Raw genomic sequence first — 17,131 nt, 5'->3', positions numbered from 1 at the left:
TGTGAACATCTTACATGAATACATCTGTTGTTGTTTTTTTATGCATGTATTCTTATGGGAAATTACTTTTTAATTTAGAGAGCATTTTTCAGGAAGGCATTTGGAAACGGAGAACTATGTGTTTTAATTAAATTATCTTCTACTCTGCCTTACATTAGAATTTGGACAAACTACTGAAACGTTAATGAACCATCTATCCATCCAGAAGAAACCTACACGGCCACGGGAGAACATACGAATTCCATGCATGTCACGCTCCAGGTCACAAACTGAACCCAGGGCCCTAGCACTGCGAGGCAGCGATGCTAAACACTGCAGCTCTATGCTGTCCACATACAGTAGTTTAAAACAATATTAATTACAGCATTATTTAACAGAAAAGTCTATGTTGAATACTTCTGGGTAATGTATAAAAGTATTTTTTACAACTCACTTTGTCCTGATGCAGTGTTCAAGAGGCGGAATCAGGTCATTTTCCACATCAGGAGCATAGTTTTGAGATGTGTCTAATATTCAAAAAGAAATATTATTTCAAACAACCAATAATTAAATATTTAAATAATGTGAATAAGCTTAAAAGATAACAGAAAGTTGTATGGTATGTCTCTATTCAGTGAAGATCAAACAGGAATTTTACAGTAGCATGGAAAGTGTGCTTTATCGTTGTGTGACTGTACTACCCTATTTATCATCCAAGGAAGTACTTGTAATGTGGATCATAATGGCTGATTAGTAAATGGATCTGAGTCACCAATTACTGTACTTCTTCCAAACAAATGCGTAATAGAAAGTTTGGATTCTTCTTAACTGATATTATTGTGATATGGTCTATCATTTAGGCCAGACGTTACAGGCTTTTGGAAGAGGTGTTTCACTAGGGCCAATAAGAAATTAGCAATGTCATTAAGCTACAGTATATATGATATTTTATTAAAGCATTGATACCAGGATAGTTGCAATGCACTGGTGGTCTTGTAGCAACAAAACTATTATATTGCATAGCACCTATGCTAAGCTATTTGCTATGTAATTATTCAGAGTGCAGTGTTTAGGAGTCACAATGAATGTGTTTTGCACCATTTGGTATATCTATTTTTGTTAAAGCAACAATATGAAACTGATGTTCCCCTAATAAGATACCGGCTCATACCATCCCATTTAATGTTTACCATGAAAACCTAAAAAAGCAAAAAATAAAGTGCACAATAAAACATCTCACACATGGTACATTTAAAGGGAAAGTACAACAAACTCAGATCTCACAATCCATTTTAGCACTTGGATCGTACACTGCATTACAAATTATTTACAGTCATATAAACATTCTCCAAAATATTAGTAAAACATATAGTAAGTATAGTCATTCAAATTTAATACATCTACTTGTGTTATTGCTTTACATCATATAAACCACAAGCACGCATGCACAATTGACATTTTTATATTATAAGTAGTGTTCTCATGTCTTCTAAGGATAATATGTCTTATAAGGATTGTTTGGACATTGAATGTGGATGTTTGGTTTGATATACTGCTAATCTGATGTCCCTCCAAAGGTGGTTTCAGACTTGCTGTACTTTCAGAAATCTGAAAGTGGTCTTTCTGTAAATTTCTGTGGTTTCTGTGATCAGATGCAGTGGTGTCCTGGCGCTCTGGGATTAGAGTGGGGGGATGCTAATCGGCTGAACAAGCTCATCAAGAAGGCAAGTTCTGTCATTGGGTCTTATCTGGAGGTGATGGTTGAGAGGAGAATGGTGTCCAAATTAATATCCATCATGGACAATGTCTCCCACCCTCTATGACATGCTTGTTGGAATGAAGAGCAACATTCAGCAACAGGGTGCACGGTGTGACAGGGAGCATTACAGAAAATGGTTTGTGCCTACTGCCATAAGACCACGGTATGTCTGGCCAGGGGCAACACTGTCCTGTTGTGACACCATACTTGTACACCTGAAACCTGATTCCTCTGTTTTACTGGTGTTCTGTCTACATCTAGCTTATAGAAGTGCAATACGTGGAAGTGGAATGGGCAAATTATTTTTTACAACTATGCAATAGTTGCAATAGTTACCTACTTTGTGCAATATGTTTGGGAGTGTGCAATTTCTATACTGTAATATATGTATTACATCTTTCTTGTGTTCTGTACATTCATACTTTATTTGTGCGTGTGTGCCGTTTCTGTTTTGTTTGTAATTCTTTATTCGTTTTTTTTTAAATGTATTTACTGTATCATATTACTACATTTGTACTTTACTGTGTTGATTGTGCCTGGTTGCTGTAGCACTTGAATTTCCCACATGGGATTAATAAAGTACATACCTTTGTCATTACTGCATCAGCAATCAACCACTAACATAAAAAGTGAACTCTAGCAACTTATTATTATCAACAAGTTATTCTTACAAATAGTTATCATGTTTGGTCAATAGTAATATTTTGGCATGGCAGATAATAAGCTTGATACATTATTTTTTTAATTATTTTCCCGTAATCTTAAAGTTAAAATGTCTATATATATTGGTTAAAATCAAAAGTGCAATTAGTGGTATAAGTGTCATTTTATAGTAAAAGTAAGACTGTTTGCATATACTGTAATACTGAGATTTATCATGCCATTTTTACAATCTGCAGTTTTGGTTTTTAACAAAATATAGAAAACAACTGATTCAACTCAAACAAGTTCACTTATTCTGAGCTGTTGAGAAAACGTCATAGAAAACACATGACTATACAGTTGGTAAATGGTGAATTTAGCAAAAAGTATATTTTTAGAATGTAAAATTATAAATGAAAAATTAAAATAACCTCCAGATATACAATAAATATACTGAGAAGCATTAAATTGAAACATGTTTTGTTTTTATGGATCTCAGCAGACAATAGTCATTTTTTAAACTCAAAACCTAATTTACTTGCTCAAATTGGAATAAAATCAATTCTCACACACCAACAGTTAGGCGTATTTCCTCCTGTTGATTTGCTAGGCTGTCATAGTAGTAAAGGTCAAATCTCCTCTCCATCCTCCAATCACTCATTAACTCCTTGCGTGTAGAGAAAAGCACACTGAAGTGACTTTCACTGCATATCACCCATATTGGATACCTGGGAGTCTTCATATAGGTGCCAACCTACCAATAAAAAAATAATACTGTAGCATGAAGAGAAATTATAAAGTTACTTGTACATGTTGTTACATTAATATAAAACATTGCATATTAACAATTTAGTATTAAACTCATGGAATAAAAGAGAAAACAGACTGTGGAAATTGTGTCACCACATAATAATGACAGTGCTACCTTTGATGTGATTTAAAAATTATCTTTCTAATACTGTATGTAAGTCTGGCTGCGATGTAAAGTCCACTTGAACTCTGCACAGTTCATTTGTAGTTTTTTCTGCTGTGTGTTCAAAATGTACAAAGGTCTGTAATCACTTTATTCTAACTATGCTTTGGGAGACAAAAGCAATGGAATTCATAATGATAATGTACAGTTATTTTTTATGAACATGAGTGTTTCTAATTAATTAATTTAAGTACTCTAAAAAAAGAATTGACAGGAATGTCTTATATCAAAACAACTTCAGAGAGGTGAAACTATGCTGTGGTGTATGATAAAAACAATGCCCTTTCCAGTAAAAACCTTTTACTTTTCTTTCCAGCAACATAACCTTTATTTCATATAAGTGCAACATGCATGCACTGCATAGTGTGTCAAATTCATTATTCAATGCTTTATCCAGACTTATTATACTGCATTGCAGACGTTCACAACTTTCCCTCCTACAGATAAAGCTAAAAAACTTAATGTCAAACAAATGCTGGAGGTGCTTTAAGGTTTAAGAAGTTAGATGTGGTACCTTCCAGATTTACTGATACCCCTGATGATATAGAAACAAAATCAAAACATCATACTGTATAATATTAAGAGTTATGGATTAATAAATATGTAATATATTGTAATTCTAATAACATTGACCAAAGTCTTATTTGTCATAAATAATTTAATTTAAATAATTTAAGTCCAGAAATGATGAGGGTCACATTTATTTACAACCCTGTAATTAGTAAATACTCATCTGTCATAGATAACACTAACAAGTTGCTTTCTTTATTTGCTATTTGGTTATGGCATTTCTCAAGGGAAATTTTTCCTCCTGGCAGAATTGCTCTAGGTCTTTGAGACCTTTTCCATTTGTAAACAACATTCTTCATTGTGAATGTTCAGTTGAATTGAGTTCTAGAGATTGAGATGACCATTTAAGAATATTTTTCTATGCAGTTAACACTTCTTTGTCATTTAGATATGTTATATACAGTAGTGTATACATATGCTCTAGATCTAGATTATTGTCATGCCGTGATGTCCATTTTTGGCCAAATACAATATTTTGAATGCTGGAAGATCTTGGTTGGTACAAGTAACATGTTGGTTCATGATTCCTTCATTTTAAGATGGGCCTGCCATATTTCACAGAAGGAATTAATGTTTTTCAAACATGATCTTCAGGCTTTTTTTTTCCCATCCATCTTCTAAACTGTGTACAGACTATTTTTAAAGACCAAAGTTCAGCAAGATGTCAATTTTGACAGAGCTGCCCAGCAAACAAGATAAAGCTATTTTTCCCTCTCCTCTTGTCTGCACCAGGACCCTCTCAGCACAGAATAGCTTGCCAACAACGGACCATGGACAAATCCGCCAAGCTCCATCTTACCAGTAGGAAGTTTAACTCTTTAAAAACATCATGGCACATTAAAATTCTCAACAGTTGAACTATTATTCCAAACACATTCGAGGTTTAGATAATGACAGTAAATGCATATTCATTTGTATTTGAGAATATATATGTTAATAAATTATATGAGATGGATAGAACCTTTGAGCTAGACCATAACATTACAGTGTTAGACATTATAGTCTGACATTATTAACTATGATTTTTATAACTCTGAGTGAATCAGCCTGTAATGTCACAGCAGATCACTCAATAAATATATTCAATTAAGTTTGTTGTTTGCTATGCATGTTTTAGTTTTATATCAATAAATTGTATATTTATAATCTGTTGTGCGAGACAGTAAAGTATTATGTTTGTTTCCAAAAAGGTGTCAAGTACTCTCGCAATCTCAAGTACAATCACAATTTTAATTTATAGTAAATTAAAACCCCAAATCACCTACACCTGGACAGAATAGCAGTTGGTCGCAGGCCATCAACTTTTTTATGTTAAACATAATATCGATTGAGCATATTCAATTTTAGTTTCATTTTCCCATGGGTCACATTGTCATTCAGCTGTAGTTTGGCATTTCCAAGCTGCACCCGTCTGTAGTTCACCCTCAGAAGAGACTTTTTTTCTTGCAACCCAGCCATAAATACAGTATCATATTCCCGGAGATGGCATGGAATGGTATTTTTCAACTTGTATCCTGAAGATGCCAGTTTGTATTAGATATCTTCAGTTGTTGCCACTGACTTTATTGTTACCTCCTGAACCACTTCTCATAGCTTTTGGTGACAAGATATATTTGCATCCTTCCGGGCATAGATCCCAGTAGGCTTAAATTGCTTAAAAATGAACACAATAGTGCAGCTTTTTGTGGAGGTCAATGACTACCAGCCTGCAGTATTCGGAAAATTCTTTGACCTCAATAATGAAGATGCATGCTACTACTAGATTACTAACTGAATGAGTGTTAACTCCTTTCATACTCGGGGGACTTTAGGTGGCCTCTGAATACAGTAGTTCTGCAAATTTAAAATGCACTTCCAAAGAATGTTACTCTTTTTGTTGGATTTTATTAAATTGATACTTACAGCTACAAATAAATGTGACTCTTTTTATTTCCTGGAATGAAAGTTGACAAATATGATTTTTAACTCTGTGCATAACAGTGCCCTCAAAAAGTAGTGGGATGGTAAAGTCACAACTGTTATTTTTGCTTTACAATTAAAGACTATGTATTGGTAATCATGATATTAACATAAATAATGTTTTATTTTTGGGTAAGTTCAGTCATTCATGTGACAATACTAATGGTTTTGATATCAATTGGTTGAACACAAAGTTTGATTGTAATAGTGTGGCAAATTCAAATTAAATACATTTTTCAGGTTTGTCAGGATTTGGTGGCACACAGTATTTCTTTGAAGCATTAACTGCATGAAATCTGTGACCCATTGAGCTCACTAACCTTTTTGTGTAATCATTTGAGATGCTTTCTCAAGCATTTGCTGCAGATAATTTTATATTTCTCAAATATTCTTTGGGTGTGATAAAATCATTTTTCTAAAGAATATAAAGTGCACTGGATTAAAATCTTGAGACTCACTTGTCAAGTCTAAGATATTCCACTTACTTTCTCTTGATGAACCCCTTTAGTTCATCATATCAGTTCAATACAATATCAGTTGTATTTTTTGAGTTACCGTCATCATCTATAAGGACAAGTGATCCTGTTCCAGAAGCAGCTATTTGTTATTTTTTCTAATCTTTTCCAAATTCTCTAGAGTCATCTTTGAGCAAATTCTGAACTATGGCAGAGTTAGTGTCATGGCCTTGGCATGTATGGTCACCTAGCTCACTCATCACCGATGATGTACATAATGATTAGAAATACAAATGTAAAGCCAAAATAACTTTCTCAAATATACTACACATCCATATAAAATGATGAGACAACCTCTATGCATAATAGAAATACAGTATGCTGATCTCTTTTTAATTACTAATTGGAAACATTATATTTATTTTTATACATAAACCATAAAATTCAAACATAAAATTTATTTTCAAACACAAAATATGAATCATGCAATTTAAATGTATTTAAAGAATACTGAACAAACAGAATGATAACATTATGGAAACTTTATAGATCACAAATCACCACAATCTTTCTCAAAGGAAAATGCATCATTAGTTACAGTATGTTTTTGCACAATATTTCTGTCAAATGTATTCCAAAATATCTTCCCATCTTAGCTGTAAAACTTGCTGGTACATTGAGCATTATTCCTCACAACTTTCAAAGTTGCCTGATCAATTTCAAGATTTTACTTATGCCCTTTATAGTCTCTTGCAAAGCGTATTCTTAATCTTTCCAACAAAGATGGAGCAAGGCAAAAGTCACAACAGTGCATCAATTTCTAACCATTCCAAAAAAAAAACAATTATAATAATTTAAAGTAACAAGTGATTTTAGTTAAAGTTACAAGTGATTTAAGGTTAAGTTTGGAATGTATGTTCAAGATCACTATTACATTGTAAACAAAACCATACCCCGTGAGGGATGAACAGCAGAGTTTGAAGAAGGTGACAACAGTTTGAAATAAATTAATATTTTATGCAGATTCTTGAGTTTAGTTACAAGTTATATTTCAAAAAGGCTTTTAAGAAGGTCCCAAAATCTTGACTGATTTAATCCTCATCATAAAAGGTCAGAAAGCTAAACACATATAAAAGATATAATTATGATAAAATACTCACATACCTTGCAAACATTGTAATGTTCAAATAAGGAAAGTAATCCAATGTCACTCCGTCCTTTGATTCCCTTCAACAGGGTAATGTTTCCATTCCCGGAATCCAGTTCAATTTCATCATTAAACACATTTGATACTGCTCTTCCAGTCAGAATAAGATTTACAAGTTCCTGATACATTTATGTTAAAGAAAAAAACATAAATATAAGCAGTCCTTAAAATTCAGCATCAATAAATATGCAAAAGGTGCAAAAAATAGCATAACATAACAAATGGGTTATGTTACATCTTAACCTGGATGTTGAAGGTAAGTATATCAGTAATACAAAGACGCTCAAGATGCATACTCAGTGCCCATCACTATATCCCAATGCCCAACATAAGAACTTAAGAAAGATGACAAAATAGCAGAGGACATCCATCTAACCTATTTAATTGAAGCTAACAGATCCCAAGAACTCATCCAGTTGTTTATTAAAAAGAAGCCAGGGGAGTGGAGGGACCATCTCACCATTCCATTGTGTGCTGCACAAGAGCACATCGACCTCTAAACCTCTAGGAGTAATATTTCTATTTAAGATATCCAAGGTTATAAATAATAAACCTAGCATCCCCTTTCTTTTGTAAAATGGGACCACAAAAAAGGTTGTCTACCAGAGCAGTTACATCATAATTGTGTTCATTATCCAGTAGAAATGTTTACAGCTATTCCTATCACTCTGGTCTGGAACCTAGATGGCTGGGGCTGCATCATTTGATCCTCAATCTGAAGAGGGTAAATATCAGTCAGACTATAAAGACATGACAAATAAGAGGATACCTTAGTGGTACCCTTAGTGAAAGTGCCAGCGACCCAAAAGGATGCTAGTAACTTGGTGACACAGTAGGCTGACTACAATCCAAGTAGGCAGGCACTGTTTAGAGAGGTCAAGGCTTTTATGTTTAGTGACAACTGAAGACCTAAACTATCTGGTAGCAGCTCTTCATCCTCTTCATCCTGTTGAAGGCCAGTAGACAAAATGTCATGGGAACCAATCTGGAGTGCCAGAGAATGTCTTATGCCTGACTGCGCAAGCTGAAATAAAATGGGAGAAGGCATGGCTGGCTCACCAGTGACAGGATTAAATCCCTCTAGGGGGTGAGTGAATTGGCAAGCAAGTGGTTTGAATGCCAGCAACATTTTAGTTCACTGATGCCCAGAGATGGTCCAAACCAGAGCAGACAATAAATGGATTTTGCTATTACTATGTTGACCTCTGGTCACACAAACACAAAGACAATAGCAACAATCTCTGGGTGGAGGCACCATTCCAACATGACTAGGCTTCCTGGACAGAGGATATACACTTTGTTTAAAAATCCTGGTAAGTAAATCACCCTGACAAAAAGTTCTGGTTACATCACAGAAGCAGAAAGTGTGCCACCCTGTTCATGACACAGGAGTAGCTGTATAGCCTTTATAATTTTCCAGAAGACAAATCCTTGATGTTGAAGAATAGAATAATGGATTTCCAAGGATGCTTTTTTCTTTCTGTATACAGATAAAACAAGTGTAAAGCTTTATTCTACCACCTAGTACTTAACTGAAGGCACTGTGCAAGACTGAAGGGATATACAACATTAGTTGCTATTAAACAAAAAAGGATATTCTATCAGTTGAATTGTAAGAAAACTGTGCCAATGAAGATGAAGAAAACAACTAAAACAGATAACTGATGGACTTCTCCTTTAATATCAAGAACTCATCTTACTACTAATTTCAATTGCACTGCACATCTCATCATATTGTTAGGTAACAGTATATTTTTGTAAATGTGTATAACTCTTGATTGTAAGATGATTTTGTTTTCTGAGCCTGATTAAATTTTAAAATACTAACCTGAGTGCAGTATCCATGGGCTCCAATCACTGAGTTTGTAGGCACATCAAAATCTTTTCTCACTCTAAAACAAACAAAAAAACAGCAAAGACTTTTAAGATGAAGGACTTGTTGCAGACATTGGTGATAATCATTGTCACAGGAGTAATGATCCTATGTATTCTTACTTGAAGAGCTTGACCAAGTAAGCATACTAATCAATTATGTAACACATATTTGCAAGTTTCTTTCTTGTACACCATTTTCTCCCTGTGTAGTTGTCCAAATTACATTAAATTAAAGGTACCTATGGGATCTACTCACTGCAGTTGGGCACCTTGCCAGCTACTGGTGAATTTCAGCACTTGTCCACATTTGGTGGGTGTTTTTAACATATCTATATCTTTAAATTGAAAAATATGTAAACCAGTTTTTTTTAAATCACCAACCAAAACCTGATTGCATAAGACCACGGAATATATTATATTTGTGCTGCATTTAGTGTAGAAATATACATTAATTATTCAAAATATTAGTACAAAAGGTCCATACCACTGCAGTGTATAAGCAGTGAAATAATGATATGTTTGTGTTTTATTTTTTATTTTTAGACTTTTTTGACAGAAAAAGATATGTTCAGATTATGGTAGTTTTGGATTTTGATAATGGTGATAAAAATAAAATTTAAAATGATCATGGAAACAGTCGTTTTTTAATCTTGGGTGCACCTGTTGTTCAGTAATATGTCCAGAATTATGCAGGTCGCATACTAAGTAAAAGTACCCTTCTTCAGGATATATTTCCTGTCCTGTGTACATTGAACTGGCTCCCTGTAAAATGTACAATGGACCTTAATATTCTCCCAATTACATATTTGTCAGCTTCATCAGTGTTCTCTTGCTGTACTGAAAGCAAATTCCACCAACTATTGTTATGTGGCAATAAATAATTTAAAAACCTATTTTGCTGTACTGTACATCAGTACTTTTCCTGATGTTCCTTCTTATGATTAGCAGACTGACATTTCAAACTGATTAAAACTACATTAATGAAGTACTGATAAATCTGAACTCAGTTTGCTTGATGTACACTTTGATGGACAAATATTATTGGTACATATGTAACTACTGTTTTAATGAGTGACAGTCGTCAATATTAAATTATGTTATATTTACTGTAAATCTTGGCAGAAGATTTTCTATAGGCTTTCTAGGCCTACAAGTTCTCTCTTGGTGACAAAAACAGTGGCTCTCAAGCAATAGAAAATAATTATTTTCAGTAATAAAAGATATGTTAGAGATCTTTTTAAATTAGTTCACTAAGTTAAAAAAATAATTATGAATGATTGTAGTTTTAACATTTCTTGATGATTGTCTTCTCAAAAGCTGTACTTCAACTGTAATGTTTGTAGTACAGTTTAAGGAGCACATACTGTATATAGCCTTTCATAGATTTTAAGTGTCCACCAATAGTCTGAGGATAGTTGTTAATTTGTGTAATATGCAACATTGTTTACTTGTCCTTAAACCAGCAATACCATCTTTAAATGTATTTTAGGGTTCAATGGTAAATGAAGGCATACAACTTGTGAGATATACTTGAAAGATCTGGCTAGTCTTAAAATATAAGCAAAAATATCCTTAAGATAAATGTAACCATTTAATGAAAGTGTTAGAAGCACTTTGATATAAAGCATTGCAGTAATGGAAAAGATCATATAGATTTTTTTTTTCATCTACCAAAAGCCAATGTATTAAATAGGTAAGCCGGAAAAGTTTTTTTTAAAACACATTTTCAATACATTCTTCTCAAAGAACTGTGTTAATTGAAATAATGGAAATGTGCAGCTCTTCAGACTGGCAAAAACACACTGAAATAAATGGAAGCTGAAGAGAAATTACTAGATACAGATAATAACGTTAACACCTTTATTACAATTAAACAAAAGAGTGTTACAGCTTTAGGTGACTGAGAAGTGTCTCTTAGATTTTAGATAAAGTTTGTGACACTTGGAAGAGCAAACACTTCTAGCTTTACAGATGTTTTCTAAGGTCTGAGGAGCCCCTTCAGTTTTCAATTGTAAAGTTTACCTAAGTATACCTAGGCAAGTTGTAGATTAATGATTGTCAAGGATCAGTACAGAAACACACAATATAAGAGCACTTATATCATCCAAACCAAACCTGACTGGAGCTAAGTATTAGAACCATGCTAAAGAGAGCATGACATTCTCTTTTCTTGTCTTTTCTGCTTAGGGTGCATTTTAATGGATAGGGATATAGGCTTGCATATATTTTGTGGCATCTGGGGTGCAGAGAGAGAGATTTAACTGCAGGTTAGATTGTATTTAGTTAGAAGGTAGCCTACCTCTTATGTGGCCTCTGTAGGCATCAAGAGTTTAATGCTTAGTAGCAGTCTGGGATTTTCTGGGTGACCAGAATGTTAGGCCTTGTGTTTTGTATGTTTTGTTGTGTGTAGTGTAGTATTTGTCTGGTGTCATTGTAATAAGTATTTTTTTTAACCAGTTGTGCCTGGATTATTACTCCTCTTACCAAAGATATGCCAGAGAAAAACTAATTCACATGCTTCTTATTATACCATCTGTTCACATGTATTCTAGAGAAATCACTTACAATTGGGGGTTCTGAATAATTATTTCACTTATTGACTAAACCCCTCGGTCAAATCCTGATTTTCGCAAGTTTTTTAACCCCACATTTGTAACAATATGATAAAATTATGATAAAATGATCATCTGTTGAATATTTAACTCACTAGAAATGGCACATCAATCAAAATTGGTGGAAGTTCTCGGCACACATGAGATTCCACTTTTTAACAATCCCATAAGTGTCGGCCCTGCTATTACATCATGTTGGAACATGCTACAAACACAATAACTGGAAATTGGAACTACACAAGCAGGCATGAAACAATAGAAACCACACATTATCCAGTATTTTTGGAATTCTGAAAGATATGCCTGGATTTCACATCGGAAACAACTGCTGGGTTGATAGATAATTAACGAAAACTAATCTTGCTCCCAGGGTAAATGGAAAACTTTGACACTGCCCAGCATTTCTCACTACTGGTAATCTTTCCTCCATTTAAGTTACAGCAAAAGTAATATATTCCAAAGTCTTTGCAGAAGAGCATTAGAAACAAATTACATATATACTATATTAATTCCATGCTTCACAATGAAATTGAATATGTGTGATTCTAATGCTCTATAGAGTATATATACTATAGAGTATATATATATTCTATAGAGTATAAAACTGAAATTAAACATATAATCTTTATCATGACAAAAATCCCTTATAATGTGTACTGAAATTAAGATTGTTATTATAAAACATTTTGACATCCTTTTAAAATTTAAATGGTATTAAACATTTAGATGCATAAATCAGCTAAGTTATACCAATCTTTACAGAGTATATTAAGATGATAAACACTTTAGAACAGATACCGATTTATTCTTTTTAAAGACATGGGGGAAAATAACAGTTTTTTGTTATAATACACAAGAGTACATGTTCCCTTATGAAACAATGACATACATGCAATAACAATTATAAATTGTACACTAAACTATTGTCTATTATTGTTATACACTACACACTCATATTGTATATGTGCCTAGAATATCAGTAAATTGGTATATTATTGTAATTTTGTGTCTTGACAGTTTTTTTTAAATGACATTGAACGCAAAGTAAGTTTGTATTAGTACAACTGACCATAATCTATGGTATTTTGCACTTAATGAACCAGACTACAAAGACTGACTCCATGGGCTCATTAAACTTGACAAGATGCTACAGTACATAACAGAAAACCTGCTTTAATACTAAAATGTTCTATATCCTTTGTTAAGTATTTGGGAATGTATGAAGTGTGTCTAAAGCCTAGGCTTAAGATAAATCAATTAAGCTTTTAGTTACAGTACACCCACGTTTCAACAGACTTCACTTTAACAAACGTCAGATTTAACTGACAAAAACTGGTAAAGATGGGTTTTGTCTGCAAAAGAGACATCTGAGTTGTTGAATTGCGATCTGCAGTCAAACATTCTAGAATGATAATGTTCAGGGCTACATCTAAGCTATAAAAAGGCACTCATACATGTCTGTGTTTCAGAGATTTGAGAAATCATGTCCCTGTTTTTCTCTCTGAGGGAACATTTAGAGGGAATATGGAAGTAAAAATTTTTAACACAACATAATCTTGCAGTCTCTGGATTAGCAAACTACAACTACATAAATGTTCGATATATATGTTTATGCTTTGCGCATAAAGTGCTGCAGACCGGGCAGCTAACATGGTGTTCTTTACCCACACGGTGGTGGCTGACAGGATTGTAGTTAGAGTGGAGAAATAAGCGACACTGAAGCAAATGTTATGCTGCCAACGACCAGCTCGAAGGATGATGACATCATCGACAGAAAAGGTCATTCAACTTCGGTAATTTGGAGATATTTTGGCTTTTTACGATCAAACATAAAACAGAGCACTTTAAACTTGCAGTCTGTCTGAACCATCTTCTATGTGTGTTTTATCACACACCAGTATTTATTTTTTTTATTAAGATATTTATTTTGTAAATTTTACTCATGCATATTTTGACATAAAAAAGACTTGAATACTCTCTACCTCAGATTTGTTTAATGTTTCTGCTATTTGGCAAGTGTTTGTTGTGTTCCTAAAATAGAGAGCTGTTTAATTTACCAATTAACTGTCTGGTTTCTTCAACTTTCACTCAGGAGAAAACATCTGCCTTTAAACTTGAAAGAAATAATGATTTGACATTTATTGTGATAATTATCTATATCGACTGGTATGAAAATTTTTGGCCATATCGCCCAGCCGTAATACTAACTATACCAGAATCATGGTCATTGACTTAAATTAAGTAGAGAAGTAGTCCTAGTCCCTGCGATAATCCACTAAGCACATCATCCCAGTTTGATGAAAGGGTGAATCATCCCAGTGTTGGGTCTGTGCTGCAGAGCAGACACACACTGCAAAGGTTTCCCAACTCAGGAAAATGTACATATACTGTATAGAGTGCTGTGAAAAAGTAAAGTAAGGTAAGTACACCCAATGAAAAGGTACATATTTGCATGTATGGATATTTGATCTTAATTTCAACAATATTGATAGATAAAGGTGATCTAATTTAACAAATAACAATGAAAATTATTCTTTGCAATAATTTATTCAACAAAACTAATTGTCAGAAAGTCAGAAATGCAATTGTCTGCTGTGGACAAAAAAAGTACACCCCATTGACTTGGCCATTCCATAACCCTCCATTTCTTTCTGAGACATTCTTTTGTGGATTTGCTTGAGTGTTTTGGGTCATTGTTGTAATGTGCACTTATGGTTCAGCTTCTGGTTTTTGACATATGGCATCACATTCTCCTCAGGTACTCTCTGGTCAAACAGCTCTATCCTTGTCTCATACGTCCAGAGCACATTGTTCCAATAGTCCTGATCTTCACCTAGGTGTTGTCTGGCAAACTTCAGTCGTGAATCTATATTCTTTTTTGAGAGCATAGGCTTCATCCTTCCTGACCTCGTATGCAGGGCAAAGTTGTGCAGTCTCTTTCGGATGGTTGACTCATGCACTTTGACATTGACTGAGGCAAGACTTGCCTATAAATCCCTTGATGTTATCCTGGGGTTCTTGGAGACTTCCTGCAGCATCTTCTGGTCAGCTCTTGGTCTGAATTTGGTGAGACGACCTGGCCTGGATAGATTGCCAGTGGTTTGCAATTTTCTCCATTTGTAGATGATCTTTCAGACAGTGGAGTGATCGACTAAAAATTGGAAATGGCTTTAAAACCCTTTCCCAGACTCATAAGCATCAACAATCTTTCTTCTGAGGGCCTCAGAGAGAACTTTTGATCTTGACATGATGTAGCCATATACCTCAATTGCTAAAACCAAACCAGATCACACGTTTCTGATGTTTATAGAAGGCAGTGCCCTCCATGTTACTCTCTAATGATGTTCTATTCATTTGCACCTGTTTTGGTGCACTTGATTCTAATTTTAGGCATTTGATCCAATGATAAAGGTAGGGGTGTACTAACGTTTTCCCCACAAGGAAATTGGATTTCTATTGATTTAAGTAGTACAAATGAGTGCAAAATTTGATTTTTCAATGTTATTTTGAAAAATTCGATCACCTTTATCTAACAGTTTTGTTGAAATGATGATCAAATATCCTTTTGTCCAAAAATGTTAAAAAGACCCTTTAATGGAGTGTACTTACCTTTTCACTCCACTGTATAGTACATGCTCATGAAGAAGTCTGTTTCACACTTTGAGTCCTTGTCCTGTTCTTTGATATCTCATTACTTCTGGTCATTTTCATTGGTATTTGGTCTTTGAAGGTTTATCCCATTTTATGGTGTTTGTGGGTGTTTGGTAAGGCCTATGCCATCAGATTTCAGCAATTACTCTTATACATTCTGCAACAGGTTTGAGAAGTAATATTGTGGTACTGCATTCGGAATGTGCAATACATATTCGTATCGGTATGTGTTCCACTTTAGGATAATGTAACTGACAAAACTTCACCTTATTGTGATTTATTATGACACTAATCATGATATCTAAACACTTAAGCTTGTTAAGCATTGTATAAAGCTTAAATTACTTACAGTTCTATGGATCTGGAAAGAATTGCTGAAATGGTTAGTAAAATACATCCAGAAGGACCCAGCTCAAACTGAAAAAAGAGAAAAAAAAGATTGTATTAAATATTATTTAAAACAACCAATTAATAAAAAAGTAACTACAACACAACACAAGTTAAGAGCTATAACAGTGTAACATACAGGCACACAGACTGTATGGCAGGCATGACTGCTAGCTCATAACATTCCATTTTGACACTGTGTAAAATTATATTTAACCATTTAATTTAACCTCTTGCACTCCCCCATAGTCCATTCCAAAGCAAAAATATTACTTTTTAGTTAAAGTGAATGAACTCCATAACATGCCACTTATTGAGAAAACAAGCACATTTATAAACATTTGCTACTGTAACTGAACTCAGTTCTTGTCCATCTACAAAACAGAAAGCTTAGGTTTCCCTCTCCAACATAAGCGATTGTAGGTTGCTCATGGGTCATCACTCATTTGTCTTGGGAGGGAAGTATTCTATCCACTATTTCCCCTGATTGTGCTTATTTTTGAAAATGCTGGTTTTAGCACTCAGGAAGGAAATCCATTTGACCTTTACTTGATAGTACTTGCAGAGTACTATCACAAGAAAAATAAACAAACTTGATATCAACCCAAGAATATTATGACACTAATAAACCTATGGTTACTACTAATATTATCATCACTATTTATAGTAGTAATAAATAAAATTAATAAGTGTAAAGAGCTGCTTTTCATGGACATATGCGATTTGTGCAACATGTGAGACATTATGGTAGATGAGATGTCCTTTAAACACAATAAGAGAGAGCACTTTTACATCCGTATATAGACATTTCCAACACAATCATTTTCATGTTAGAAAAAGATATTCATTTTTTTTGTAGTGTACAATACCTGATGTATACTCTCATTCAGAAACAATTTCAGGTCTTCCAGACTAGTCACAGTATTCAGTGTTATCTGAAAAGCATATAAGTCAATTTATCATCTTATTTAGATTATCATTATATCATGATAAAATAAAACTATACACGACATATTAAGTGTTGAAATAAAAAAAAACAATTCCAACCTGTATAGCCTGGTT

At 33.9% G+C, this 17,131-nt stretch overlaps 1 protein-coding gene across 4 annotated transcripts in view; it reads right to left on the bottom strand.

Moving 5' to 3' along the window:
- Positions 1-17,131, bottom strand: part of mindy4 (MINDY lysine 48 deubiquitinase 4) — a 56,301-nt gene that overhangs the window by 2,185 nt on the left and 36,985 nt on the right. For 2 of the 4 annotated variants that reach the window (XM_069191200.1, XM_069191199.1), the window contains exons 12-17: positions 16,939-17,004; positions 16,032-16,099; positions 9,373-9,436; positions 7,502-7,663; positions 2,954-3,134; positions 434-506 (exon numbers count right to left, since the gene is read on the bottom strand). In XM_069191200.1, the coding sequence (XP_069047301.1) occupies positions 434-506; positions 2,954-3,134; positions 7,502-7,663; positions 9,373-9,436; positions 16,032-16,099; positions 16,939-17,004 (614 nt within the window). The other 2 variants (XM_069191201.1, XM_069191202.1) reach the window with 2 other exon arrangements.

The sequence above is a fragment of the Lepisosteus oculatus genome, chromosome 6 (genome assembly GCF_040954835.1).
Source record: "Lepisosteus oculatus isolate fLepOcu1 chromosome 6, fLepOcu1.hap2, whole genome shotgun sequence".
Taxonomy (NCBI): domain Eukaryota; kingdom Metazoa; phylum Chordata; class Actinopteri; order Semionotiformes; family Lepisosteidae; genus Lepisosteus; species Lepisosteus oculatus.
Note: the sequence above shows the minus strand (reverse complement) of the source record. Positions and strands in the feature narration are given on the sequence as shown.